At 42.1% G+C, this 25540-nt stretch overlaps 6 protein-coding genes across 15 annotated transcripts; 4 read left to right on the forward strand and 2 right to left on the reverse strand.

Annotated features, from left to right (window-relative positions):
- Positions 1–707: 707 nt before the first annotated feature.
- LOC131880250 (uncharacterized) lies at positions 708–5673 on the forward strand. 8 transcript variants are annotated; one of them, XM_059226835.1, is made up of 8 exons: positions 723–928; positions 2139–2291; positions 2406–2903; positions 3283–3398; positions 3487–3578; positions 3730–3868; positions 4313–4419; positions 5368–5673. In XM_059226835.1, the coding sequence occupies exons 1-7, from the start codon at positions 899–901 to the stop codon at positions 4377–4379; spliced, it is 1095 nt and encodes a 364-aa protein (XP_059082818.1). In that variant the 5' UTR covers positions 723–898; the 3' UTR covers positions 4380–4419; positions 5368–5673. The 8 variants fall into 8 exon arrangements, with proteins under 8 accessions (XP_059082816.1, XP_059082811.1, XP_059082818.1 ...); XM_059226832.1 differs by lacking the exon at positions 4313–4419 and adding an exon at positions 5112–5195 and having other exon boundaries at positions 726–928; XM_059226833.1 differs by lacking the exons at positions 4313–4419; positions 5368–5673 and adding an exon at positions 4599–5053 and having other exon boundaries at positions 708–928; positions 2406–2813.
- Positions 5674–6862: 1189 nt separating this feature from the next.
- Positions 6863–7951, forward strand: LOC131880254 (ER membrane protein complex subunit 3-like). The gene is made up of 2 exons (XM_059226838.1): positions 6863–7146; positions 7216–7951. Exons 1-2 carry the CDS (start codon positions 6992–6994, stop codon positions 7847–7849), a joined length of 789 nt encoding a protein of 262 aa, XP_059082821.1. The 5' UTR covers positions 6863–6991; the 3' UTR covers positions 7850–7951.
- Positions 7952–7988: 37 nt separating this feature from the next.
- On the forward strand, positions 7989–9253 carry LOC131880253 (serologically defined colon cancer antigen 8-like). Its single transcript, XM_059226837.1, has 4 exons — positions 7989–8205; positions 8274–8458; positions 8520–8771; positions 8842–9253. Exons 1-4 carry the CDS (start codon positions 8020–8022, stop codon positions 9251–9253), a joined length of 1035 nt encoding a protein of 344 aa, XP_059082820.1. The 5' UTR covers positions 7989–8019.
- Positions 9238–11693, reverse strand: LOC131880255 (LHFPL tetraspan subfamily member 2 protein-like). Of its 3 annotated transcripts, none has more exons than XM_059226840.1 (5): positions 11482–11693; positions 10720–10948; positions 10398–10645; positions 10012–10322; positions 9238–9928 (listed from the first exon to the last, which is right to left on the reverse strand). In XM_059226840.1, the coding sequence occupies exons 2-5, from the start codon at positions 10856–10858 to the stop codon at positions 9880–9882; spliced, it is 747 nt and encodes a 248-aa protein (XP_059082823.1). In that variant the 5' UTR covers positions 10859–10948; positions 11482–11693; the 3' UTR covers positions 9238–9879. The 3 variants fall into 3 exon arrangements, with proteins under 3 accessions (XP_059082823.1, XP_059082825.1, XP_059082824.1); XM_059226842.1 differs by having other exon boundaries at positions 10720–10991; XM_059226841.1 differs by having other exon boundaries at positions 10720–11010.
- Positions 11694–16072: 4379 nt separating this feature from the next.
- Positions 16073–18692, reverse strand: LOC131880252 (pre-mRNA splicing regulator USH1G-like). The gene is made up of 2 exons (XM_059226836.1): positions 17740–18692; positions 16073–17304 (listed from the first exon to the last, which is right to left on the reverse strand). The coding sequence occupies exons 1-2, from the start codon at positions 17847–17849 to the stop codon at positions 16131–16133; spliced, it is 1284 nt and encodes a 427-aa protein (XP_059082819.1). The 5' UTR covers positions 17850–18692; the 3' UTR covers positions 16073–16130.
- Positions 18693–20852: 2160 nt separating this feature from the next.
- Positions 20853–21698, forward strand: LOC131880754 (uncharacterized). Its single transcript, XM_059227449.1, has one exon. It carries the CDS (start codon positions 20853–20855, stop codon positions 21696–21698), a length of 846 nt encoding a protein of 281 aa, XP_059083432.1.
- The last annotated feature ends 3842 nt before the right edge of the window (positions 21699–25540 follow it).

A 25540-nucleotide genomic window follows, 5' to 3' on the forward strand; every position in this document is an offset into this window, starting at 1 on the left:
TTTGAGATAATAAGTTTCATACATCATGCAATAGAACTAGAAAACGAGAAGCCTCCGTTCATTGAAATTTGATTTTCATCTCTCTCCGCTTTAATAATGTGTAAAACACCCATTCGACCAATCAAGTCGGCTGCTATAGATCTCCATCTCATAGTTTTACAATGAATAATCGTGATAAAGTTTCTTCTAGCTGTGACATGAAATACTTACATGCGCTGTCGTGTTAAACAGGATTTAAAGATCTCATGTCATAAGCCCTTGTTTAAAATGTCGATCTAATCTAATCGGGGATATCGTGAGGGTAACTTGGGAGATTACGCGACGAAACAAAGTCCGAAAATATGGGACACGCAACCTTTTCTTTCTACCTGTATTGGGCATCATCATCATCTTATTCATGGCATAGAACAGTCATAATGCTAATGTACTGTCTTGGCTCACTCGTTCCCCGAAGCCTCGGGGGTTAGTAAGCCTTAGCTAAGTTCTCCTCCTCATTCGACACACCTGTCCTTTCCTTTGGTGTCACTCTAGGAACCTTCGGTGAAAGGGCACCGAAAAGGCCAGGAACAAATCTACGCCCTCGGGCTTGTCCAATTGCACTGTGAACAAAGACTGGCTGTACACTTAGGATCATGCACACCATTCAGAACAGTTGTCGGGCTCATCAGCCCAAGCAGCCTTCGCAATCAAAAAGGATACTCGACGTTCCACTTTCCGCGCAGAAGTCTGAGCAGGTGTACCTGCGGAAAAAGAGCCTGATCTAAATACAGTCACAGGTACAGCTTCGAGCCAGAGGACGATTAAGTCGTGACCTTGAAAAGTGTTCCAGCTACCATTGAGATGGGATTTTGTGCTCATCCGGCCATGAAAAATCCCATGTTAATCGTTGGATCCACGGATGCAGTCCATATCTCAAGTCTATATTAAGGTAAGACGAAGCGTTCTACGCTCTACTTCAATTTCCTCAGGCTGATCATTGTGTGCCACTTTCAATTACGGGCTCGCTATCATTTCCTCAATGGCATCGAAAATAGGAGCAATGAAAGAAGATACCAATTGTAACAATAAAGCAAATGCTAGACACCAAGCCCTTGCGAGACAAGAAAGTTCCTGGAAAGCAAGAGAAGAATCAAGGAGCAAATCGTTCTTTGTAAAGATACCTTGGCCGACTGAATTTAAGACAAATTAAAGGCTAAGGCGTCGTTAGTGATTCATCAATGTTCAAGCAACTAGGCCTTCCTTCATCTAGTGTAATTGCTATCTTTTGATACTTGATATTATCATGACAGGAATGCCAGCTCCGCTAGAGATAAGGCATACCCTACTCATTGAAACTCCTATTCAGCCAAATAGTTTAACCCCATTGTGAGCAACAACTTGTCTTGGAATCGGAGAAAGGTAACGATATCATATCAAACTTATGGCATTTTATAGTTCGAGTCCAAAACAGGATCAAAACTCACGAACTTCTGGCCATTGCTGATTAGTTGCTGACTCAATAAACCCCTACCTAGCTGAGTAGGTCCCAGGGAACTAAATTAGTTAAATCAGTGAAAATGGATAAGATTTTCCGCGACAGAATGAAGCCTACCTGACCAAAGTGCTGGCCTCCCATTAGAAGGAAGAACACCAATTCCCACAAGTCCCTGGTGAGCGAGAGCGCCGAAGTCTCCACGAGGGCCTCTTCCCTACTTAGGGTGATGGCAGCACTACTTGTCGTGAGAGCAATACCTCGCCTAATTTTGGCCAATAACTTGAGGGCCAACCTCCCCCATCGGCTCACCTCTCGAATTGCTGAGCCACTTCCTTGCACTCGATCTCGATGGAGGGGTGTAGGGTTTCAAACTTGCACAAAAAGCGATAGCTTGCTTGATTAGCAGTGAAACTCAACAATTTTTCTGAATAATTCACTCCTGCTTCTTCTCGGCAGGGCGTAGTGATACCGTAGTACACAGTTCGGTCGCTACCTTGCCGGGCCATGAAGGCCAATCTGTATTGTCCAAAGCCCCATTTGCAAAATAATCAAAGTTTTGGTGATTTCTAATCAACACTGGGAGTGCAAGTTCATGTTGAGTAAAGGGTTGGAGGGTGTTCAAGGTGTCCAAAAATCTACAATCTGATGGATGGTTTCCTTCCAGAGTGAAAGTGGTTCGATCAAGATGAGACTCACACTACCTGGGACGACAGTTCTGGCGACCAGCATTGTCCTAATTTGTTTGTGCCACTCAGTCGTTTTGGCGCAAGAGGGACCAGGGTTGAGTGAAACCCCTCAAACTCGTGCCGCTGTGGAGGTAAGCCTTGACCATCTAGTTATGCTCTGTTTAGCATCTGAATGCGTAAAGTCCGGGATGAAGGGTCGGGTCTTATCACTTGGTATTCCAAAGTTCACCACTTCATTCCATTAGGAGAACACAGGGGACACAAATAATTCGAGCACAATTGCTCCAAGCAATGAGACTTCAGGTTCAAGTCAGATGAGTTCGGAGGCAACTACCATCCTCCCCACCACATTAACGCCGAACACCACGGGTAATGACACATCTAGCACGAACGAAACGTTAACTGAGTCCCCTCCCATCGAACTCACCACGCCCATTCCTTCGATCGAAACGGACGCCCATGCTCTCCAAGTAGTTGGTAACAATGAGACGGAGGAGGCTGAGGCGAATGATTTCAGTCTGAAGGTGAATGGGACCATCAATGGAACTAGACTAGAAGAAGAGGATGATGATTGGTCGTTAAATGGGACGGAATTTGGCTCCGGGAATTTTAGCACTGAGGACGAAGGGCATTTGGTTGAGCACATTCTCTCGGTGGGTGATGGGTCCAATGAGATTTTGGATAATTCGAATGCATCAAACGATTCCGCGTCTTCCACACCTGTTAACGATAATCTCATACAGGTAGTCAACCTTGTAGATAGTCAAAATCTGCATGGTGACTGCTTTTTTCCCTTGGTTCATTAACCCCACGCACCTGTTCCATAAACCTTTACAGTGCCTTGTGTGGTGCTTTGTAGCGTTTCGTTTTATCTTGATTCCACTGCTGGTTTTGCCGTGCTTTGACACTACCAATATATTGATTAACACTAACAAATGCTTTCAGACACCATCTTCATTAACATCACATAAACAATCAATAACCATTATCACTATAAACTACTACACGCAACTCGTTTTCGCCTACATGTTTTTTTTTAACTGTGTTTTTCCTCTTTGAGGCAATGCTTTAGCATTGATGAAGACGTCTGTCTAACATTAATTTCCGTCTTCCTTTGTCCAGGAGCCTCCTCCATCGATTGATTATCAGACCCAAATCTACATCGTATCAGGGACTTTGGGCGGGATCCTGCTCCTTCTAATCATCTTGGTTCTGGCCTTGGCTCTATCAGTTGCCAAGTGAGTATCATTTTCTTCATCTCCTCTCCTGGGGCCAAACTGTACTCGCAAAGAACCAATTCCGACACAAAGAAACGACTCTTTCCAGATTGAAGGACCAACTAGAAAAGCGACAAAAGAGCTATCTAGTCGATGATAATAATATCAACCACAACCCAGATGCAGCAGGATTGGGTCGAGGTAAGGCTTTGTAAGGGGGTTCAAATTCCTTGGGTGGCCTGATTCTAAAATTGGAAACGGGACTGGAGGCAGGCATTGCTAAATAACTGAATTCATCCATTAAAACTAAGCCTGAGAGACTGCATAATTAATTCAATCGCTCCCGTCACAGATCAAATCCATGCCTACGACAACTCAGCCTTTACAGGCGTAGGCGACGCTACAGAAATGCAAGAAAGGAGTGTCGATGCAAAAATGGAAATCGCTCGACGAGGTTACACAGTCTACAATGGAAACTCTCATGAAAACAGGTGAGGTTCAATGGGGGTTTTTCCCCTTTCATTAATATTCCTAGTAAATCATAAGCTGTTTTTTGAGGTGGCAATTCATTCCATCAAGGGGAGTTTTTCCACTATTAGGTGAAGACATGGAGCTGTAACCCAAAACGGTATAGTGATATGCCCAATATTACAAAAGTCGGACAAAAAAGCAAAAGAGTTCTTTATTAGGTCCTCGTTAGATAACAAATGTTCCCATAGATTTTTGGCTTGAGTCGATTTACCTCTGTCTGCAACTACTGTACCGTAGTAGTTGGTCTTAGTCAAATTGTTTTAGGGACGAAATTGTTTGTCAATAACTCTAGTGCGCATTTGCCCTCTGGTTAATCCGGGGATCTTAATCCCTCGGGATTCCTTGTCTGATTTTATAAATAATTACAAGTGTTACAAGATGATTTGCTAACAAGATTCTTTTAGCCCCATCGAACTAGTTGAAGATGGGACGGGAGTCATTAGAAAACGCGATGCCATCGATAGTGACTGAATGGGGCTTCCACCCGTGCCCAAAATATGTCTTGTTCAAAGTGAGTGACATCAAATATAATTGATAGCAGCATAATTTTGGCACACTTATTCTGACGCACTCATACACCCATCAATTGACTTTGCGAATCACAGCATCGCAAATTGAAAGCGCGAAAAAGAGCTCGTGAAATTTCAAGCACATTGATCGAAATATTGCATGGAGTCTGTGATTTCTCAGTTATGCAGATCCGGCCGACCTGCGGTTCGAGCACGAGAATCGCCTGGAGATGAAAGTGCCTGCCAAGAACCCCGCGGAATCCAGTCATGACGAATGCGATGAGGCTTCGGATCCTCATGCAGATTTGTCATCCCGCGAACAACGTTGGCTTTCTCGTGCACAAGCCGCACACAACATGTCCACTCGGAGAAACAAGCACTCCTCACTTCTTTGTTGCATGGCACTCAAATCGCTTGATAGAAGAATCACTCCCTGATCAGCAAGTAGCTTCTAGTTTCAAAAAATATTAATGGTCGTTTGCGAGTGACAACAAAGATTGACGCGACAATGAAAGGGAATTCTGAACTACTGAAATACGGGAAAGTGAAGTTTGAATGGGTATTAAAAGGTGTAAAATCTAGATTTGGTCTTATTCGGGGTAAATGTTTGATTTTATTATGTAGGTGTGAAACAGGTGATATCTAAGGAGTTCATGGGTTAATATAACCACGTGGATCCTGGTTATGTTTACAGGGCTTTGCTGCACGGGCCAGGATTGCAACGTTTGGTTGAAAGGCATATGAGTCTCGGTGATAATGGAATTAGCACATTAAAAAGGTTTTTGTTTCGCGTGAATACGTGTTAGTCCTTCATTGAAATCTTTGAATAATTCATTTTTGTTTATGTTTGCTTGCCTGAATGCTCCCACACATTGACAATTCCAAGTCTGAGTTTTAACACGAGGAAAACTCTCTTCTCAATGCTTTAATGTATTTTTGCTTTTTTTCAGGCATCCCAGTCACGTGAGGGACAGTCGTGCCACTCTAATGCGATATGAAGACGGCGTCATTCCAATTTCTGAAAAGCAAGAGGGCAACCGACAAAATAGCCGACCCTATCGTTATTAGTGAAATTGCAATTTTAATCCAATAAGTCAATAACCTATCTACCAATCGATAACAAAGCAGACTTGGCCCCAAAAATTTTATTTTCTAATTTTTCATTTCTCCGCCGTCCAAGACCCAAGTTGAATTAGTCCAGTGATAAACCCAACAAGCCGATATCTTTAAAATAAAGCCTTCTACAACAAGAAAAACTCTTCAATATTGGTGACGCGTATTATGATTGGGCAAATGGTTTTTCCACAAGATAACTTTATATGCAAATGTCGGTGGTGTGTTGATGATGATCAATAGATGTCGGTCATCCAATTCACCAAGCAAAATTACCCCTACCAAATTTGATAAGGAAGTGGTTTTGATTTGGAAAATTAGATTATATATGCTTTAAATGAAGCCAGGCAATTTAAAGGCATGGGAAAAGTTGAGAACGTTTTATGGAAGAGACAAAAAAGCTATTCTGAGTCGAGTCACCTCATCTGCTTGGAAGTGGTTCGAGCCTAATAACCTCTGCTCGATGGATGGGCTGTACGCCCCGGACTCATGTCTTTCTGTCCTACAACAAGTTATTCTCAAGAAGGTGTGTGAAAAATTAATTACCGCTCAACAAAATTTGTTTTTGATGGGAAAAATGTAAAAAACGGCCATAGCATGGATTCTGGTGACCCCTTTAAGACCTTAACCTCTATTATAAAATGCTTTGGGCACAAGTATGCTCGCAAAAAAAGGAAATATAAAACCCAAAATATTTGCTAAAAATGTTCGCAGGCAATTTTGGCAAGATGAAGTCTTTTTTGTCATCCGAGAAAAATAACGAAAAGGCACAACGATTCAAAACTATTTGTGAGCGGTGTCACTATTCTTCGAGAACTAATGATAACACTTTCTGCAACGCTTTCTGCAATCAAAGGATACATTTCTCATGTCGCCACGAAATTGGCGAATAATCGACACATTATCTTAAGTTTAACTCATCTCAAATCCATTTTGAATGTGTTTCAAAACTGTTGGGATAAGCCCTCAGGGATTGTTTTCTTCTGGCTTGATATCGCTAATCCAAAATCCAAAATCGTCTTGACGTTTAACCAGATATGCTGTTCATTTGGATAAACGTTATTCTCCACCGATTAGTTGGCGGTGCTTATTTTTAAATTTGTGGCAAAATGTTAAAAGGTTTAGATAGAGACTTTAAGGGTTATCAAAATCGTGTTAGGTTAGGTTGGGTTAGGTTAGGTAAGGTTTAGATTAGGTTTGATTAGGTCAGGTTAAGATCGCCAACTAATCGGTGGAGAATAACGTTTACCGTTGATTTGTCTATGATCCACTAATAATGCAAGTTACACGTAATGTCATTCCGACCCTTGTGGCCACCCTGAGTCAGGCTGAGTGTTAGTAGAATCAGCTGATGTCAATGCCCAATCTGCTTTCTCGTCACAACTTCACAGTGGATAAAAATTACCAGCCGATTCTGAAAAAGTTCCACTTCTTCTCGCTTCACAATCGAAGCATCTAAATATGAGTGAACCTGAGCTACGGCTGGATCCGGCCATCCGGATTTGGGTGTTTTTACCCATCGTTCTCATCACTTTCCTGGTGGGAATCGTGCGACATTATGTCTCGGTCTTGCTCACTTCGGCCAAGAGTGTGGCTCTCAATCAAGTCATGGACAGGTATGTTTCTCACCTCCTTTGTCATTGAATGAACGGCCTTTCAGGAGGTTACTTAATCTATTATTGTAGCCAACTGCTGATTCGGTCTCGGATGCTCCGAGAGAACGCCAAATTCCTGCCCAAGCAATCCTTCTTGATGCGAAGACACCATATGAACAACGAGGACAATGGAATTTTGAAGAATCAATTATCCCGCACCACAGTCCAGCCCAACCCTATGACCGACCCTTCCATGATGACCGATATGCTCAAGGGCAACTTGACCAATGTCTTGCCCATGATTGTGATTGGGGGTTGGATCAATTGGCACTTTTCTGGCTTCGTCACCACCAAAGTACCATTTCCACTCACCCTTCGATTCAAACCCATGCTTCAACGAGGCATTGAACTCATGTCATTGGATGCCTCATGGGTGTCCTCGGCGTCTTGGTACTTTTTGAACGTCTTTGGCTTGAGAAGCATTTACGCTCTGGTCTTGGGCGAGAACAACTCGGCCGATCAGAGTCGGGTTATGCAGGATCAAATGTCCATGCAAGCCGGTGGAATGCCTCAGGATCCTAAGCAAGCCTTCAAGGCCGAGTGGGAGGCACTGGAGGTCACGGAGCACCACTTCGCTCTCAAGAACGTGGAAGTGGATATGATGGCGGTGGTGGGACCCACGGGCGATGATTTGTACCATCAAAACCAAAAAAGCATTCATTGAATATTTATGACCATTTTTCATTCGCAATGATGTCAAATTCGTTTGCCATGTCTTTGATTCTCTTCGTTGTTCCCCTTTATAATAAACGTTTCACGCCGCTCATCAAGTGTACCACCCTGGTGTTTAATCGATAATCTCCAGCATCGAAAATCGAGTTCTGCTGGAAAATCATGGACGTATTCGAGACATTCATCGCTAAGGCTGTTTTACAAACCAGCGTGGACCAATTGGCCATTGTGGGCGGCACACTTTATGTGTCAAGTGAAAACGCCGAGGGTTTGGCTAATCTCGTGCATCCAAATAGCTCCCCCAGGGCAATTGAACAACTCCTGGCCGAGGAAAATAAGGCAATTTTGGTACAAAAAAGACGTCTTGCTTGGACTTACTTTGTAACCCAAGTCAAAATCCTACTTTCTCTGGCTAGATATCAAGGCAGTCGCCCACTGTTGCTGACAACCATATCCGGAAATTGTTGTCCATGGAGACCAATTACCTCCAGAGTGTAATGGAAAACACCTACCTGGAATTGGATCAAAATCGCTCATTTTTCAGCCTGCAAGAATCAGTGGGCAAAAGCCAGACCCGAGCAAACGAAAAGCGCGACTTGAAGTATTAAAAACCCTGGCTCTGTAATCTAAGTCTGTAAATTCCTGATCACTTTCTTGTCTAGAGAACGTGAGATCGACTTAAGGAAGGAGATTTCGAGTTTGCGGGTGCTCATTAGCAAGAAAACTCGAGATGCTGAAACGCACATTTTGGAAAGTAATCTCCTGATTGCCAAATTAAAAGATGAACTCACCGAAGCCAAGAGGTCCACCAAAGGCGAAGAGGAATTCGTCTCTCGCCTGGAAAGGGTGCGTGAATCCGAAAGAGTCGCCCTGTTTGACGAAGAGGAACGAGAAATGGTCGAAAAACGAGATAAGTAGGAACACCTGGTATGACTGAAGCCATAATTCTCTTTGGTACATCATGTATTGTTTTCTTGAATTTAGTTACAAGCGCGATATCGAGTATGAGCATCGAGTCACGGTCGAGATTGAGAGTTGGCTTAATGAGCGACGAAGCCATTTAAAAGAACTGCTCCAGTTCTGGATTGAGAAGTCAAAGGTGGATATCGCGACCAAGGAAGGTCAACTCCAAGAACTCATTGCTAATAGGGAAGCCGATCTAAAACGTAAGGAGGAAGCGGAGCAACGGCTCAAAGAGGCCCGTCAATACGTTGAAGCTGAACTTGTACGGAGAGAGCAAATCCGAATTGAGCAAGAGGAGCAAGCCGTTCAAATCAAAACCACGGTTCGCATCCAAGCTTGGTGGAGAATGATGATGGTTCGAAGAGGCCTGGGCCAGTTCAAGAAGAAGAAAACCAATCAACCTGAGCCTAAGAAGAATGGGTTGCGGAAGTAGTGTGTTTATTTTGCCATGAATATTGGGATCATTTCATATGTATCTACAGATTATTATGTTGTGAAAAGAGGGGGGGGGGGCATTTCAGTTTCCGTACATAAAGTAGGTTGAGTAGAAAAGAATTAGGATTTAAAGTTGGAGGGCCGATTGTATGCGTGCGTTCCTTGCTCTTTCATTTGTAAATTTGCTCTTGTGCGTTTCAGGCTTAAGAGTAGAAAAATAGCAGATCAGGAGGATAGTGATTCAATGTTTCCATTCTTCGACAATCTAAATATCCTGACATCGACTAGAGGTCTCCTTCATTCATTAGGGGGAGGCAAGAAATAGAATTATTCTGGTGAAGTTTGCAGTACTTTAATAAATCGTAATAGCACCCTGAATGCGCTTTCTAATGCCGAAAGTAGAGATTCATATTGTTGGGATTCCCCACACTCACTGATTCAGTTGCTGGAGAAAGCCAAGAAAAAGAGATACCGTTTGGTCAGCAAAGTGTTTGAGCGATCGGATGTCAATCCAGTGGCTCAATGAGAATTTCAAGAGAGTAGCTTCATACACAAGATATGGTATATGGCATCGGAGGAGGAGGATTAGGGGAAGAGGAGGAGGCGAGTTGCTCGATCATCAACTCAGGGAATGCAGATGCACCTTTCACCGTCTTCTTGGCGCATTTCAGACCTGGGAAATGGACGGATTTGTTATGTTTCAGCAGCCATAGAGCGTAAGATTCGAAGTCTATGAAGACAAGATATTCATCTCACCTCACACTCTTAGTAGATTTATAGGCCCAAATGGCCAAGGAGGATGAAAACACGGTGCACAGAGTGCCAGCCACGGCCAACCAATAGGCCACCCCAATCGAACAATTCGGTCCCAACATGAACGGTTGTGATTGTCCGGCGCAATAGGTGTCGCTGACGATTTCCGAGCCCCAGCCGGCGGGATAGGCTACCAAGCCTAGGATGAACATCATACTGGCGAAGGATTGAATGGACCCGCAACAAGTGAACACGGAGCAACACAAGCATTGTCGGCAACAAACAGTGAGTAAGGCGAACACATCCGTCAAGAGCTGAAATTTAAACCCACTCGCTTTAAATCAATACCAGGTCCTGGGACCATTTGCCGCTCTTGGACGTCGGCTTACCATAAGGGCTAGGCCGATGATAAACACCAGCACGGCACCGCGCCAAGTGTGCGGGTATTTGCGGTCATCCAAGTCCGTAAACAGGGTCTGAATGCTCTCCATGTTGGGAATGCATTCGCCCTCGAAGAATTTCTTGCCCTCAGGTACCTTGCAGTAAAGAAACAGACCCACGTGCGGTTGGGTAATGGCGGCAAAATCCCCGCCGCGAATATCATTGGCAATCCCGGACACACTATTCACGAATGTATCTGCAATCCAACCACGCCGCCCATTATCACCGGGTTCGGGAACATTCTCACGTTCCACCCAAACGCATGCTTACCCGCATTCGTCAAGCTGGTTGTGCTGAAAGTTCCAATAAGCCATCGATCCGTAAAGAGCGACACCAGGATGAGGAGTGTGGCCGTCAGGGACATCACGTACCAAAGTACAGTCCGAATGGTCACGATGATGGTACACATCTTGAGCCGGGCTCTTTTCACTGGTCAAAAGAGTTGGCCCGTGATCCGTCTGAACGATTGTACCCGCACTCTGCCGCCCAAGCACCAATCCTGAATTTACCAATGTATTCCAGGCTTATGAACGAGGCAGGAGCTGGGGCAAAGTTGAGTTGCTAACAATAACAGTTTTGTTTATACGAAAGCCCGTTCAAGAGTCGGAGAGTGAGTCAGTGAGTGATCCAGGCATACAACCGACCCACCGACCCTCGACAAATGCGACAATTAATGACCCTAACGACAACGTGCGTTCCAGCGCACTCTCGAACAGGTGCAGGAGTGCGTCGTTCCAATCATGGAACACGGAACAAACAGGCAGGGCGGGTGTTAGGGATCCAGGAATAAAGAACTCCTCGTTCGAAGGTAGGCTCAGGGAGGAGTGAGGAGTGAGGAGTGAGGAGGGAGGGACTGAGATGGGCGAGAGAAAGCACACCCAAATTGACGCTCGTCGCTTTAAACAACACGCCTTAATCCTCGAGATTTCCGATCCCCGAGCGGAGAGAGAAAAAAAGGGTTTGGGAGGGAGGGATTCAATGTGGGGCGGAACAGGGGAGTATGTGAGTATGCATGCGTAAATCTATGTATACCTGATTTTGAGGTGGTGGAGGGATGCTTTCGATGATGGGATTGGGTCAAGATCTTAGGGGTCTGGAGTCCGAGCGTCGCTTTTTTCTGACACTCTTTTCGTTCCCTTCGATGATGATCCGTAGGATCTGTCGGTTCTTCTGTTTTCTTGAGATCCGGGCGTTGTGAGGAGCTAACTGCCCTCTAGCGTTCAAAAGCCATTATTCTCTTCTATATACTCCTATCCTAGTACACACTGCTTCCTCTCGTAAGGGGCTGGCAGGGGCCGGGGGCAACATGGAGTGGAGCAGTAGCTAGAACTAGTTATAATGGTCGTACGTACTAGTAATAGCAGCAGGCTGTTTATCACGTTCAGTGGTTGCTCTTTGAAAGGCGACCAAATCTAGCTTTAAAGACCCAGATTTCGCTCTTATTGCTCAGTTTGTGGATGTCCAGCTCCAAATTATTTAGACTTAGCTCTAGCTCTTTCTCTTCTCTTATAGTTTTAGCCCTATTTCTACTCTATTTTAGCTCTCTTGGGCATTTCTTGTTCATCTTTTCCTTATTTTTTTTTCTCAACCCACGTTGGATGTTTTCAGAAAGCAGTGTTTATAGTTGAGCTTCTCTCAATCTTTTCTCATGTCCACTCGGATGGGAATGGCAAGTATTATGAAAAGGCCGACAAATTGACAGCCCTATCTAGGAAACCTCATACTTTCAGATAGCTCACACTCACAGTACCTTGTTTGGCCCATAAGACACCAAAGGGTGTCTTATCAAGTCTAGGTCGTTTGGGGTTTCAGTCTAGCTCTTTTAGCTCCAAAACGGAGATATGTTGCATCAGGCTCTTTTTGGTCAAACTATTTGGTCACCATGACTCTTTCGTTCTCGTTCCTTTCGTTTCTTCTTTCGTGGGTAAACGAGGATTTGGTGCCGATAGTGCTACGGCCGTTTGGGTGCTGCTTTTGCCAGGCCAAACAAAGAGAAAAATACACACTGGGGGAAAACCATGCATCCATCCAGCTAGCAGAGATAAGAACGGAAGAGCCCTTGTGATCGACTAGCATTATCTTTTTTGCCGACTTGAGACTCGAAGGTCCCTCCTTTTTGAATGTGGACGTTGATCGGCAATAATTTTCGACGATTTTTACTTTCTTGTGATGAACAAAGCCGTTGATTTAAATTGATACCAATTAGCTCATATTGTAGGAGAGAAAAGATTGATTAAAATGCGTAACCTTTAAATTTCCTAAACGAAATGTTTTTGATTCCCTGAGATGTCCATTTAATCTATCCTTACCAATTATTACCAATAATGGAATTAGCAGAAACTTTAGGCTTTTGAGCTCTCCTGGCCTGGTTTCTGGAGAGAAATTCAAAGATTCTTGCCCCTAATTTTTCGTATTTGATGCAGTGCATCATGGATCGATCAGGGCAAATTGCCATCCTATTTAAATTTGGCTCATGTTGTTCCAATTTTCAAAGAGGAGATAAGTCGCTCCCCAGAATTATAGGCCGATTGCTCTCACTTCGAATATTGTTAAGTGTATTTGAAAAGATCATAAAGTTCTAACTTGTAGAGTTTCTTGAAGTCCATGATGTCCTTCTCAGGATTCTCTATGTCGGCATGGGTTCCGAGCGCATTTTAGCGCGGTTACTCAACTGATGGAGCATATGGAGTGACTTGAGCGCCATATGGGCCCGGCCAAAACTTGCAGATAAGTATGGTCTTTATAGCCCCTTTACGCGGCACGAAATATGTTTTACGTTCTGCACTTCAGAGGACGCTTTGCCATTCAGCCTCCAACTAATAGAGGGCCGATTGGGCTAATTCCTTTTTATTGCATTATAATGCTGTTGGGTTTGTTTTTGGCTAATACTATCAAGATCTTATTTACAATTAGTGCCCCGAGTCACATAATGTCCGGAATAGAAAATGCGTTCAAACCAAGGCAAGAGCAGTTTATTTAGCAATCTACCGTGGCTCTTCCCGTTTTTTGGGGGCCGTGTGACGTTGCAAATAAGGGCCCGTATTGGCAGCAAATTTGCAAAAAAATCACCTGAATTTAGAAATCAACTTGTCCAAATATAAGCACCGGCACGTTCTGGAGGGCTGTGAGAGCTACTTTTGCCAATCATATCAAGCAATGTGTATATGATGAGGATAGTTTTGTCATGATAACTTCAGGCATTGGCTTTTGAACCCACAAAACCTGGAGAAAGACTCTTGTCCTGTTCAAGCTACCTCTCAGACTGATCGGCTCAACCAGCAACTTGATCATCTTTAATATTGCATGATAAAAAGAAATTAGAGTTCAGTAAAAGCATATTAATATAAATATTTGCTATTAAATTAAGTTTCAATACATGATTGAGATAAGATTACCTGTCTTCAAATTTCTCAAAAATGAGAAATGACCAATAATTCCACAATAAGCCATCCATCTCCTGAGCACTTGCGTTATACCCGGCGAAAAAATCGTGAAATGTTTCTTATTTTTAAAGGAGAAGTATGTTACGCAAACAAGACTGAGTCTCAACATTTAACATAGTATATCTCCAAACAATGCAATGATAAAAGGTAAGCAAAGTTATACAAAAATGATGGATGGTTGGTATTATACTAGAAACCTATTCTGTACTTTCATGTGAAAAGGGTTTTTCAAAAGCATTCATGAGCTTTGTCCCAACCCAGGATTTAGGGTCAATTCTAGTGACCGTCGAGGCTTAATGTGCATTTTCAGAGCACCTTCAAGCCCTTGAGAATCCAGGTTAGTTCGAAGAATGAAGTCCACATCTCTTCTTTCTCGGGCTCCTTCATTGTTGAATTTGCTTCCTTCTAATATTCGTACGGAATACGTNTCGTAGGGCTTATGTAGGCGTTGATCCAGTAGCAAGATTTAAGTCAGACCTGGACAAGTTTTTGACTAAAATTCCGGATCAACCTTATATTCAAGGATTAGCCAGATCAGCCAACTCCAATTCGTTGGTCGATCAAATGATATATATAAATGAAAGTCAAGTAAAATAAGTATCGTCTCGTCTTGAAGTGGTGGGATTCCAATCCCGGTAGCGGTAAGGAAGTCCGCACAAAAAAAGAAGAAAACAAATCAAGAAACTGTCATTCCTACATTTTGTATTCCCAAAAATTGACCCATATGTCCTAAAGTGGCAAAATATCTTTATTTTTGCACTGAAATTTCATAATAGATTGCAAAAACGGTCAAATATTGGTGGTAAAATTTGTGAAGTTTGCAGAAACAATAAAGTTGCAAAAAATCTGGGATATGCAAGTTTTTTGCAAAATTTGCAAGATGCAAGCTTTGCCTGGCCTTACTCATGAGTCCAATGATGTAGTATATTTTGACTTTGCCAAGGCATTTGACAAATAGATCATACCATGGCCCTTAGTTAACAGGCCCCACGATGGGTCCTCTAAGTCCGAGGACCGATAACTCATCGCCATTTTTTGAGACGTTATTGGCCTACTTTTCAATAAAGTGAAGGTAATCACTAGGGGCCGGAAAGTTATTTTTTGAGGTTAAATTCAATTTTAAACTATTTCGATCTTTTTGAAGCATCTTTGGGTTGACGCTATTAAACTATCCTCTCTTGGCTGATGAAGGGCTTAATATTGAGCAGGTCTTGCCCATGGAAGATTCAGGTGCAGCCATTCCTCCAAGACAACGGAAAGTTCGATGAGCATATCCAGTTGAAAGTTGGCAAAGCTTTTCACGCATGTGGTCGGATACATCGGACGTTTACGATGCTAACTCTTAACAAGTTGTTTGTCCAACCGCATCTTGAATATACCTCGTCAATTGGGCTTCAATATGTTCAGTAATTTTGCAATTGGTCCAGCAGGTCCAAAAATGTTTTACTAGGAACATCGACGGGATGAGAGAGCTCTCGTATTGGAAGAGGCTAGAACAGTTGGGACCGTACAGTATCAAGAGAAGGTACGAAAGGTATCTGATATTGTTCGTTTTCAAAAGCATCCAAGAGCTTTCCCAGCCTAGGTTCTAGAGGCATTTCTAGTGACCGTAGAGGCTCAACTTGCGTTTTGCGAGCACCTTCAAGCCCTCATGAATCCAGGCTAGTCCACCCCTCTTTGTTCAAGGGCTTTTTCATTGTTTAATTTGCTTCCCTCAAATAATATTTGCAGCGAATATATGGGTGTTGATCCAGTAGCTTGATTTAAGTCAGACTTGGACAATTTCTTGATCAACCCTATATTCCAGGGCTGGTTATATCCGACAACTCTAATTTGTAGGTGGATCAAACATTATATGAATTGAAAGGTGAGGCAATAATACTATGCTTTTGAAGTGGAGCAACGAAGATGATAAAAAGGAGGGTCTTAAAATGGTGCCCTGTAGACCACCCGACTTGATATCAAGTGCGCTTCCTCCCAGGAATGAACCTTTATAGGCAACTGAAAACCTTACCTTGGATCCTTCCCTCGTGGATCCTGTTACCATGTTACCCATGATCTACTCGTATTTAGTCGAAGAGGCAAAGTTACGACAAAGTATATCAATTGACTTTGAAACAGTTTCGGAATATGGATGCATCCCAAAATGTCTCTAAGTAATGGTTCGCGCTTCTTTTAGTACAAACACGCATTATCCACATGAGTGAAGTACGGTATAATTGCTTTTCACATGCTATATCACAAGGAACTATCTTCAATGATTGTGACTTTGGCCATGTCATCTTGGCGCTCCTTGATGGCTTTCAGAATCTTTTTCCTTGGGCCAATTTCCATGTCCATCTCCATCAGGTTCTGCTCATTTAACTCCATTAGAGTCTCGAGGTCAATTTTTTGCTTTTGAAACACGCTAATGTACGAGGACAATCCTAATCCAGCCAGGAAAAGGCTTATGGCATCATCCACGGCTCCGTCCGAAGGTTCTTCGTCGGACCCGTCACTGGGATCTTCTCGACTATGTCGGGAACTGGCCCTCTCACCATCACTTCCGACATCATTGCTGACAGCCATCAGAGTGGCAGCCATGCTTTCTCGGCGAAACGCCATCTCGCCAAAGCCAGGGCGCTCAAAGATTCCAAAGGTATCCCTTCGTAATGCCAGGCGTGGGGCTGGAACATCCACTTCGTCGTCATTTTCTTTGATGGGCGAGACGAACATGATTTCGGAATCCCTTCTCAGTCCAGACAAGCGGGTCATGGTCTTGCTTCCGTCTCCTTGCGTCGACCTGACTTTGAAGGTGTCAGCTTGGATACCGCGTTTCTTAACATTAGCCTTCTTGAAAACTGTTCCCATGAGCTTCTTACTTCTGGTGGTTCCCGTTGTATCTCCGCCAGAAACGCCAACCATCTCGGAAAAATTTAGATGTTGTTGATGAACGGCAACAGAATCCCTGCGATTATCGACAATCGGGGCCCCTTCATCAGCTTCCTCCTGCGAGGCCATCTTCTTCATGCTCTTCTCGATGGTGCTTTTATGCTTCGTCGCCATTTTGTCAGCCTTATCTTGGACTTTTTGGAAGTTCTTCTTCAGTTTCAAGGTATCTCGTTGTGCTTGTTCCTGAAGTTTCTTGACTCGCTTGGGATCCTCAGCTTCGGCCTTGGTGTGGACTGCATCGAAGTATTGAAGTATTTCTGTACAATCGTTCATGGCTGCCAATTCTTGTGGTGTATGCATGTCAATATCCAAGCCATACATGTTAACACCGAAATTGATCAAGTATGACACACACTGGAGATGACCTTTGGCGGCAGCCAAGTGAAGTGCGCGGTTGCCATAATTGTCACACTTCTCTGGATTGCCCCCTCGACCCACCAGCAGCTTCAAGGCCTCCAGGTTACCTTCAAATGCTGCCCATCTGAAAAGAAGCAATATATATATCCTTGTTTCAATCTGATACTGTTATGTTTCTTTTGCCGAGCATGGCGTTTGTTTGGTAAAAAAGAGATGAATTGACGTTCACGTCATGAGATCAGGATCGTTATCTGTAAAGAGATCTAAGAAAATTGATCAGTGTTTTCCATCATTCCTTCAAATTGTTGTCACGAGGTGTGATTCCATAATGAGTTGTAATGTCTGATACCTTCGTGCTTTAATTGTTTGATTCAAAACCAAGTTAAGTATGGAAAAGTAGACTCGCAATTCTCATACTTAATACAGATGAATTTAGGGTCTAGATCATTGATTACTTCAATGTAATTGAAAGCAAAATTCGAATAAATGAAATTACACAATCAGCCAATGCACTGACCTAATCAGTCTTTGCCTTTACGTACATGTATAAGCAACTTACAGGGTAGGTGTCATTCCATCTTCATCCTTGAGGTTGGTGTCTTTCTTAGTGGTCTCCTTGAGGACCCCAAGAAGCCCGTCTTTGGCAGCTCTGTGGTAACGATCCGACATTTTTTTCTTGGTCTTTGCTTTTAAACACGAATTGGCCTTGGCGTTATTGTCCCTACGAGCACTATCACCGAGTGTGACACTTATCTCTTGGCAAGATAAAAGGTTCACTTAGAGGAATGTAAAAACTCTCTCATTCTTTGCCCTCATTCGTCACTTAACTAATCACTGATAGGCCTGTGATATCAGACCAAACTAACAAGTCTACTTCCGAGTGAGTCTTGGGATAAATGAGCTTCAACTGATCTTGTTGACTTTGGTTCTGTGGCAACAAGTTTCTTTCCACAAAACGATTAGCTCAACCCAGATCCATTGATGCTCCAAAGAATGGATGAGTTTGTCTTTTTAGTTTCGTCATGGGAACCTTGTCCACCATCTGGTTAGGAAACACCCAAGTGAACACAATTTTCTCGTTTGACCTCTTTCAACGATGTTTCAATCTTTTGGCGTGTCGTTTTTCACAAGGGCAATTCCAAGAACGGACAAGACCTTTCAGACGTGAAAAGATGATATCAAGAACACCACTTTCTCGCACGCCAACAATGATTAGATTCTACCATTTTTCTCGCGAGTGAATTATAGCACTAGGACTTTTTGAACGACAGATCGTTAACCGTGTCATTTCATCGATCTCAAGCCTCTGTTCCCTTGGATTTTGTTCAACTTTTTGCACTTTTCACGTCGATACCTCCATCTCTAGGACACTTGGCTGATATTGGAAACAGTATTTATGAATGTACACTAATGAGAGTCGAATTTCTACTGATGGTTTGCAAGCTCCTCTCAGTTGAGACAGTCCGTTCATTTTTCGATGGAACGCATGGTTGCAACACCTCCATTCTACTACTACTGTAGATCACTTGTAGCCCAACTGTAGGCGTACTGACAACTTTGAATGGCAGTCGAACGAACGTTGTTGATGCCATGCAGGTGGTTAATGTGCATGGCTTCAAATCCACACACGTTCCGCTCTACCGGTCACCGGTGAAAGAAGAACGCCGTCCAACCAACTAATCCTACCACTGCTATCCATTCTCGCCCTGTTGTTTCTGTTCAGACCAATTCACCCGAAGGGTTTCGGAAAACGCACACGATATTCTCTGTGGATAATTTAGTTCATCGCAGACAACGGTTGGAGAGGTACTTTCCCCTCTGATCATTGTCCATTTTGGTCTTACGAAAAAGATTGTCAGTGTTACAATAAATGACTATGCTTTTTCACGATTGTTCACTGAACCATCTAACAGACTTGTGTTGTTTAATCTAGAAGAAGGAACCCATGAATTTTGTCTTTTGACTACGACGCTTCAAAATTTAACTTTCGAGAAGTAAATTCAGTATTGTTTTTGTTTGTTGTGCTGACCACTCAAATCTCCAAGGATGAGTATAAAGAATGTTGGTATAAGGTATATCGTAAAATAGGTAATGGAAAAATAACTAAGAACGAAAAGAGAGAAAAGGAAATATCGGAGAGTTCATTTAAACAACGAATAGTCCAGTCGAAGCATCCAGGGATCCAGCAATTCACTTCACTTAATAATATCACATAAATTCCGACTCGTTTGCAGATTGTAAGAGAACGCTTTCCATCTTGGAATACTCCGAATAAAAAATGAGTTGTCCCTAGTTCGAGTCTGAAATGGATTAGTAGTTAAAGGTTCTCATCGATTGAGGTTAGCCTATATAAATGAAGTAGTTTCGCGCCATTCCGAACCTGGCCTTGGATGAAAATTAGGATGTATGCGATATGTTAGGGTTGCAACGTTCAGAGGAAGTGCAAAATGTATCTAATGTGGTGTACACTTCTACATGTATTTCTTACCTTCATCTCAACAATTAATTAACTAACCTGTGTTGAATGGCCAATTCGGGTTACTGGAGAAACTTGCAATACGTTTCAACGGCATCAATAGTTCACACTTCTTATTCTCTTGACACCTCCATCATTTAACATGCTAGACACCACTATCAACGAGTAATAATTTGATTTTGAACCATATACACTTGGTTAAAAAGTTTGGGGGTCAATGCAGCTTCAAGTGTTGAACAATATTACCGTAATTGCTATTAAAAGCCCGCTGGTTTTTTTAACGATTCACAGACTCGTTACACTTCTCCGGAGTTATCAGCAAATTAATCTTCATTAAAGTTTTCTTTGGAGCAACTGGCTGTACCAACCAGCAGTGGAAGGTCCATGGTCTGATGCAGGGATGGTTCTAACACATTTTGCGATTACCTCTCATTTCCGAAAATTCCTGTTTGGAACTATTGTTTCTCATTTTCAAGTGCGACAAAGCAATGGCGCCGTTTTCGAGCGTTTAATGATAATCTTACTACAATCATGAATATCCAAACTTTTTGCTTGAATGTTGGGCTTCCACAACTGAGAATTATTCTATTATTCAAAGTCATCCCAATATTTTTGGAGAGGTTTAGAGACTCAACGTAAGAGTTGCGCTTGACGAGTTTCTCCGTACTTCCAGGCACCAAACAGACAAAGAGAAGTTTTGGCAGTGGTCTCTTTTCTCAAGCCTGGCCAAATACACAGGCTTGCCGTTTCAATCGATATTTAGCAATCATTTTCAATTATGTCCTTCGCCATTATGACCAAGTTTTCAACTCAATATAATCTTGCGCTATAAATTTCTGAAGCATTCCATTTTCATACACCACTAATCCTGCTGAAGGTTTAAATGTCGAACTTTTGCCAAGTGATTTGGTCACTGTCTTTTCAAACATCTCACTTGCAAACGCATACTGGCAACACTGAATGGAATCGCCCAGACTAAGCCAAGAAGTCCTGAATGTTTTGAAATTTTTGATCATCTGTCATTCAGTCAGTTGTTGTTCGACTTTGCAGTTTTTATCACATCAACTTCCTTTTAGCGTCTTAAGAAATACCCCGTGCTTTACCCAACTGCTTCCCACAGCTCACCCAGTTCGTGGTACCCTTAAAGGGCGTACCGAAATCCACACCCAAACGTTTCTCACAACTCTAATTTGACCATGATTCCTCCGGATTTACACAACCAACTCTTTAAAGGCCACTCCGGCGAAGAAGCCCAAGCCACTTTACCCCCAGACTTTCCCACCGCTTCCCACACCTGTACCGACCCTTCTGCGGAGGATTTGTCCTCGTTCATGGCTCAAACGGATTGTGTGGTGGCTTTTCCCGAGGGCTGGACCAAACGCTGTACTCAAAGAAGAGGCGGGGCTTCGGCGGGCAAATGGGACATGTATTTAACAGCGCCGGATGGGACAAGATTGCGGTCCTCCGTGGAACTCCTCAGCTACGTGGTCAGTCATCGGATCCGGATCGACCCTACCTACTTGAACTTTGACCGCGTTATTCGTCCGGGAGTGGATGTGAGTAGTCTCACTCCGGGAGCTCAGAGTCTCATCCGCAAGATCAAGTATTTAGAAGAGCACGATTTTGACCCTTCCGGCCTGAGCATGATAGTCAAAGCACCTCAAGCCCCGAAAGCCCGCAAGATCAGATCGCGAGATTCAGCGCCCACTAAAAGTCACATGAGTTTGTCGAAGCTATCCCAACGGATCCCGCCCTTGAAACCCAAACACGAGAAATACCTTCAGCGTCAGTTGGCGAAAGTTCAGTATCCCAGTCCACACCAAATTCGATACATGGCTATGCAACTTAAATTGGACATTGCCGTGGTGAGCGCCTGGTTTCAAAAGAATCGCGTCAATCCTCAAACCTTGTTGTCACAAAGATTGGAGTCGACTGATATGATGGATACCAATGAGTTACTAACTACTGTTTTGTCAACTGGAACGGAAGCCGAGGTTATCCGAGAAAATGCCGAGTCGGATCAGGTTTGTGGTGAGCTTTAAAAGATAGACCAACCGTCAACCTTTCCAGGTTTCGGCAACAATTTGGGTGCAATTCATTTACAATTCAATATTGAGTATGTCATCCAAAACTTGGGCAGTCATGAAAATCAACAGTCTATATATATTCTCACACCTAATCTTACCGAGCGAAATATATTCATCTTTTAAAGCAAATTCATTGTAATTTCCTTTGAACATGGGACTCTTTTAACCAGCATACAGTTTCAGGGGATATTTAGCTGATTTTGGAGAGAAATCATCGTTTTTCTGATTAGGGGTACAGGAAATTCTTGGAAGTAAACAAAAGTGTGTTTTGGCTTAGAATTATGCCTAGAGACTAAGAGTTCTGGCAAATAAAAAAAAACCTGTAAACCTCAATAAAGGCTAATACAAGTGGCCAAAATTGCAAAAGAATGAGAGTAATCGCGCGGGTCTGCTTGCTTACCCCATTTCCCACTAGGGCTCCCTTTTGCACAAATCTTTTCCTAAAGTGCGGGGTCGAGAGGTAAATAGCTACCATTTGTAGACTAATATTTGAATTTGTGGGTCAAGTAGCGTCTGAAGTCTTGTCATTTAAATCTTGACAAGCACCGCCCACTTTTTTCCAGCTCAAGCTAAGCGTGAACTTCCTCGTATCGGAGTTATTGCACTCATATAAGAGCTGTGCATCGGATCCAACTTTTTGGATTGGATGGACCGATAATTTTCGGATTTGGATAGGATTAAGCAAAAAATGGATCTAGATTCGGGTAGGATTGGGTATTTGTCCGTTTTCGGATCGATGGATTGAGATTCGAAACCCAAGCCGAACTTTGAAGGTAAGCTAAATTGAAACAACCTCGTTTTTAAAACCTTCTTTTAGGATTTTACGGACCTATGGCAACACGATGGTTATATTTTCTGGTTAAGTGTTTGCTCAAATGCCAAGACATCAAGATATGCTTTTCTTTGTCGAAGAGACAAAAGGAACAACTTAAGTGAAATACACATGCCACCAAGTCCATTAAAATGCATCATTGTCAAACACGTAGTCAATAGGGGATGTCAAGTAAAGGAAATTCAAGGAAAAATGTGGTCCGGCACCCTGATTTTGGGCATTTTTGGGAGAGTGAGCTAAGACAAACATCACCGTCAACTCACACCATTCGCCCATTGAATTTTCAATAATCCAGTGATTTTGAGCAAGTTATGTTACAAAACGCTAATAAAATAGAGCATGATTGGTGTTAATTAGTGAACGCACTATCAAATTGGCTCAATACCACATGGCTAATTGCCTAGACAAGCATGTAAAATGAAAAAATGTCAAAATCCAATGCATGCAGTGCGGTTTGGCTGGGCATGTTGTCTTTGATTTTACTTCATGGAATAACGTCAGTTGTCCATGAACGCGTTTACTTGATTTGCCCTATCAGTATTAAACGTACTCTTAGATAGGTATTGACGTAAAATATCTTAAACTTCTATTCAGCAGATAACGCAACTTGAAAGTTGCGTTTCACACCTTAAAAGATCAAAAAGTGGCCTAATTATGTTTCCAGTTATTTCCGAGGCATATAATTTCAATAAAACGACAAGAAATAACATTTTTCCATTTTCTTCTAGATTTCTTTAAAAGCTAAAAGTAGCAAAAAAGTCACTTAAAACTTACAAAACATTTAAAATTGCTTTTCATTTTAGTTAAGTGCCAAAAGCTTCACTATTCTATCATGTTCCTAAAGTATTTAAACGATAAATGTGACGGTTAGATTTTTAAATTTGTCTCTCGTTGCAATAAATAATTCCTACGTCTTCAATCTTTTTATTCACCTATTTATTTTTACAAACGTTGCCAAATCCATTTTAATTCTACTTGTGTGTAGTCTCAACATGCCGGCAAGGGTATTTTACACCAAAGTGTAAGATAAAAACCAACAGGTTTGATAGGGTTTGAATTTTGTCACCATGATAGATCAGGGTCAGTCTTGCCATTAAGGTTACTTGTTTTGAGTCCAAATACTCTAACAACCCAATGCGTTTCAAAATAACTAAAAAAACTTGAGAGTAAATTGTGCTCCCAGAATCTACAACCTTGTGCTATCAGACAACAGTTGACCCTGTCCTATTCTACAAAACTCATTTAGATTAGTGCTTGTTGATAATCCTTGATCAACTCTATGTTCAGGGGCTTCTTAGACCAGCTAATACTAGTTCATCGGTAGACCAAGTATTTTATTATTGTTCTTGACCATTTTGTGTATTGCCTTGCTTTTAGACATTTAGACATGACAATTTTTCCATATAATGACATTATTTGCATTGCTTACGAAATTGGTGAACTTTTAAGCCACAAAAAATTGCAGAGTCATACATGATAAGGTCATTGGGCACTGATACCTAACTTGCCACTGACTTGCAAGTTTTTTGGGCACAACCTCCTTTTGATCATCTGAGGTTTGGGGGTTTTGAGGTAGTTCCAGCCAGAATCAGTTGTATGAAACAAACCCGGGTTATCATCAAAGCATCCTGAAAAAACTTGTTGGAGGCTGCCCAACAAATGCGGCCCTGGTAACCATGTGCTTTTGGTGGCTGGGCTGTACATCACTTGTAGTTATTTGACAAGTGGAAAAAGCAAAGCCAGAAATTTAAATTGTGCGGACATTATTATTTCCAAGGTTTACATTTTGAGTATTCAAGTCGCTCAATTTGTCCAATTTGACAATGTCAAATGTCATTTACCCTCAGCTCACCCCTTGATTCCACAATATGCCCACCATTTTTCGCACCTCTAAAAAAGCCACACGGCTTAAATATTTTCAAATACAAATATCATAACCATGACATGTCACGTGGGAAGCATATTGCGAATCAATCACGTTCCAAAACCTATTTGAATTGTACTATGGGCTAGATAAAGGTTTTTTGGGCCAATAAATAAACATCAAGCCAATCAGTGAATTTTTATACACTGTCAGTTGACCAACGTTACCAAATCTAGCTCTAAAGAGCTGGATTTAGTTCCTTTTCTACATACATGAGAAATCTTGCTTTAAATAATTTCAGCTGAGCTCTTTAAGCTATTTCAGATCTTTTTATAGTTTAATTTCATTTTGACACCTTTTGCTGATTATCTTTTCTTTAAAGAATTCTTGACTTTTGTTGGACATTATCTAAAGAAAACCCTCAAAAATAAAAAAAAAGGAAATAAATCTCTTTTCATCTACACTCAGAAGGGAATATTTATTTTGAATTACCTTTGAGAAGTGAAAGAAAACTAACTCCCGACGTCATTTTATGGAGCAAAAGTATAGAAAAGATGCCAAGCCAACCAGGATTGTGTTTATTTTTCATTCATTTCAATTTACCACCTTGTTAATGGAGACATGATAGTAACATTGAGCCAAGGTGTAAGAATAGTGACAGAATCACAACAAAAATTACAAGTCCTTTGAATTTTGTAAAAACAAGTTCATTTGTTTTTTTGAAAATTGAATTGGATCACAGGGTGAGATATCTGTGATGTCTGTCTAAGTTATCCCTTCACAAAATGCCCAAATCAGGGTGCTGCACTCTATTTTTCCTTAAACTCCCTTTTCTTTACATGGCTAATAATAGGTCAACAAATTTGCGATGTTAAAAATAAACATTGTGCTTTAAGGTCACTCCCTTTTTTGGCCCAGTACAGCACCCAAAAAGTTAATCTTTCATATTCAAAGTTCAAATCTAGCTCTTTTTAGGTCTGTTTGGGTTTCAAATGTACCTGTTTTAGCGCCAAAGTGTTCCCTCCCAGTTACTTGTGTATCTAACACTTTTTTGTGAACTGACCACTCAGAGAGTGTATTTCAAAAAATCCAGATTGGACC

The sequence above is a fragment of the Tigriopus californicus genome, chromosome 5, assembly GCF_007210705.1.
Source record: "Tigriopus californicus strain San Diego chromosome 5, Tcal_SD_v2.1, whole genome shotgun sequence".
Lineage (NCBI taxonomy): Eukaryota > Metazoa > Arthropoda > Copepoda > Harpacticoida > Harpacticidae > Tigriopus > Tigriopus californicus.

Excerpts from the sequence above, each read along its gene's own strand:
- LOC131880754 (XM_059227449.1), top strand. The coding sequence starts at position 20,853 with ATGATTCCTCCGGATTTACACAACCAACTCTTTAAAGGCCACTCCGGC.
- LOC131880255 (XM_059226840.1), bottom strand. The coding sequence starts at position 10,858 with ATGTGTACCATCATCGTGACCATTCGGACTGTACTTTGGTACGTGATG. Across the intron at positions 10,323-10,397 it reads TCATCGGCCTAGCCCTTATG|CTCTTGACGGATGTGTTCGC; the intron begins GTAAGCCGACGT and ends TTTAAATTTCAG. Across the intron at positions 9,929-10,011 it reads AAATCTACTAAGAGTGTGAG|GTCTGAAATGCGCCAAGAAG; the intron begins GTGAGATGAATA and ends TCCATTTCCCAG.
- LOC131880252 (XM_059226836.1), bottom strand. The coding sequence starts at position 17,849 with ATGTCGGATCGTTACCACAGAGCTGCCAAAGACGGGCTTCTTGGGGTC. Across the intron at positions 17,305-17,739 it reads GATGGAATGACACCTACCCT|ATGGGCAGCATTTGAAGGTA; the intron begins GTAAGTTGCTTA and ends GCTTCTTTTCAG.
- LOC131880254 (XM_059226838.1), top strand. The coding sequence starts at position 6,992 with ATGAGTGAACCTGAGCTACGGCTGGATCCGGCCATCCGGATTTGGGTG. Across the intron at positions 7,147-7,215 it reads CTCAATCAAGTCATGGACAG|CCAACTGCTGATTCGGTCTC; the intron begins GTATGTTTCTCA and ends CTATTATTGTAG.
- LOC131880250 (XM_059226828.1), top strand. The coding sequence starts at position 899 with ATGCAGTCCATATCTCAAGTCTATATTAAG. Across the intron at positions 2,292-2,405 it reads AAACTCGTGCCGCTGTGGAG|GAGAACACAGGGGACACAAA; the intron begins GTAAGCCTTGAC and ends TCATTCCATTAG. Across the intron at positions 3,579-3,729 it reads TGCAGCAGGATTGGGTCGAG|ATCAAATCCATGCCTACGAC; the intron begins GTAAGGCTTTGT and ends CTCCCGTCACAG.
- LOC131880253 (XM_059226837.1), top strand. The coding sequence starts at position 8,020 with ATGGACGTATTCGAGACATTCATCGCTAAGGCTGTTTTACAAACCAGC. Across the intron at positions 8,206-8,273 it reads AGGAAAATAAGGCAATTTTG|ATATCAAGGCAGTCGCCCAC; the intron begins GTACAAAAAAGA and ends TTCTCTGGCTAG. Across the intron at positions 8,459-8,519 it reads AACGAAAAGCGCGACTTGAA|AGAACGTGAGATCGACTTAA; the intron begins GTATTAAAAACC and ends TTTCTTGTCTAG.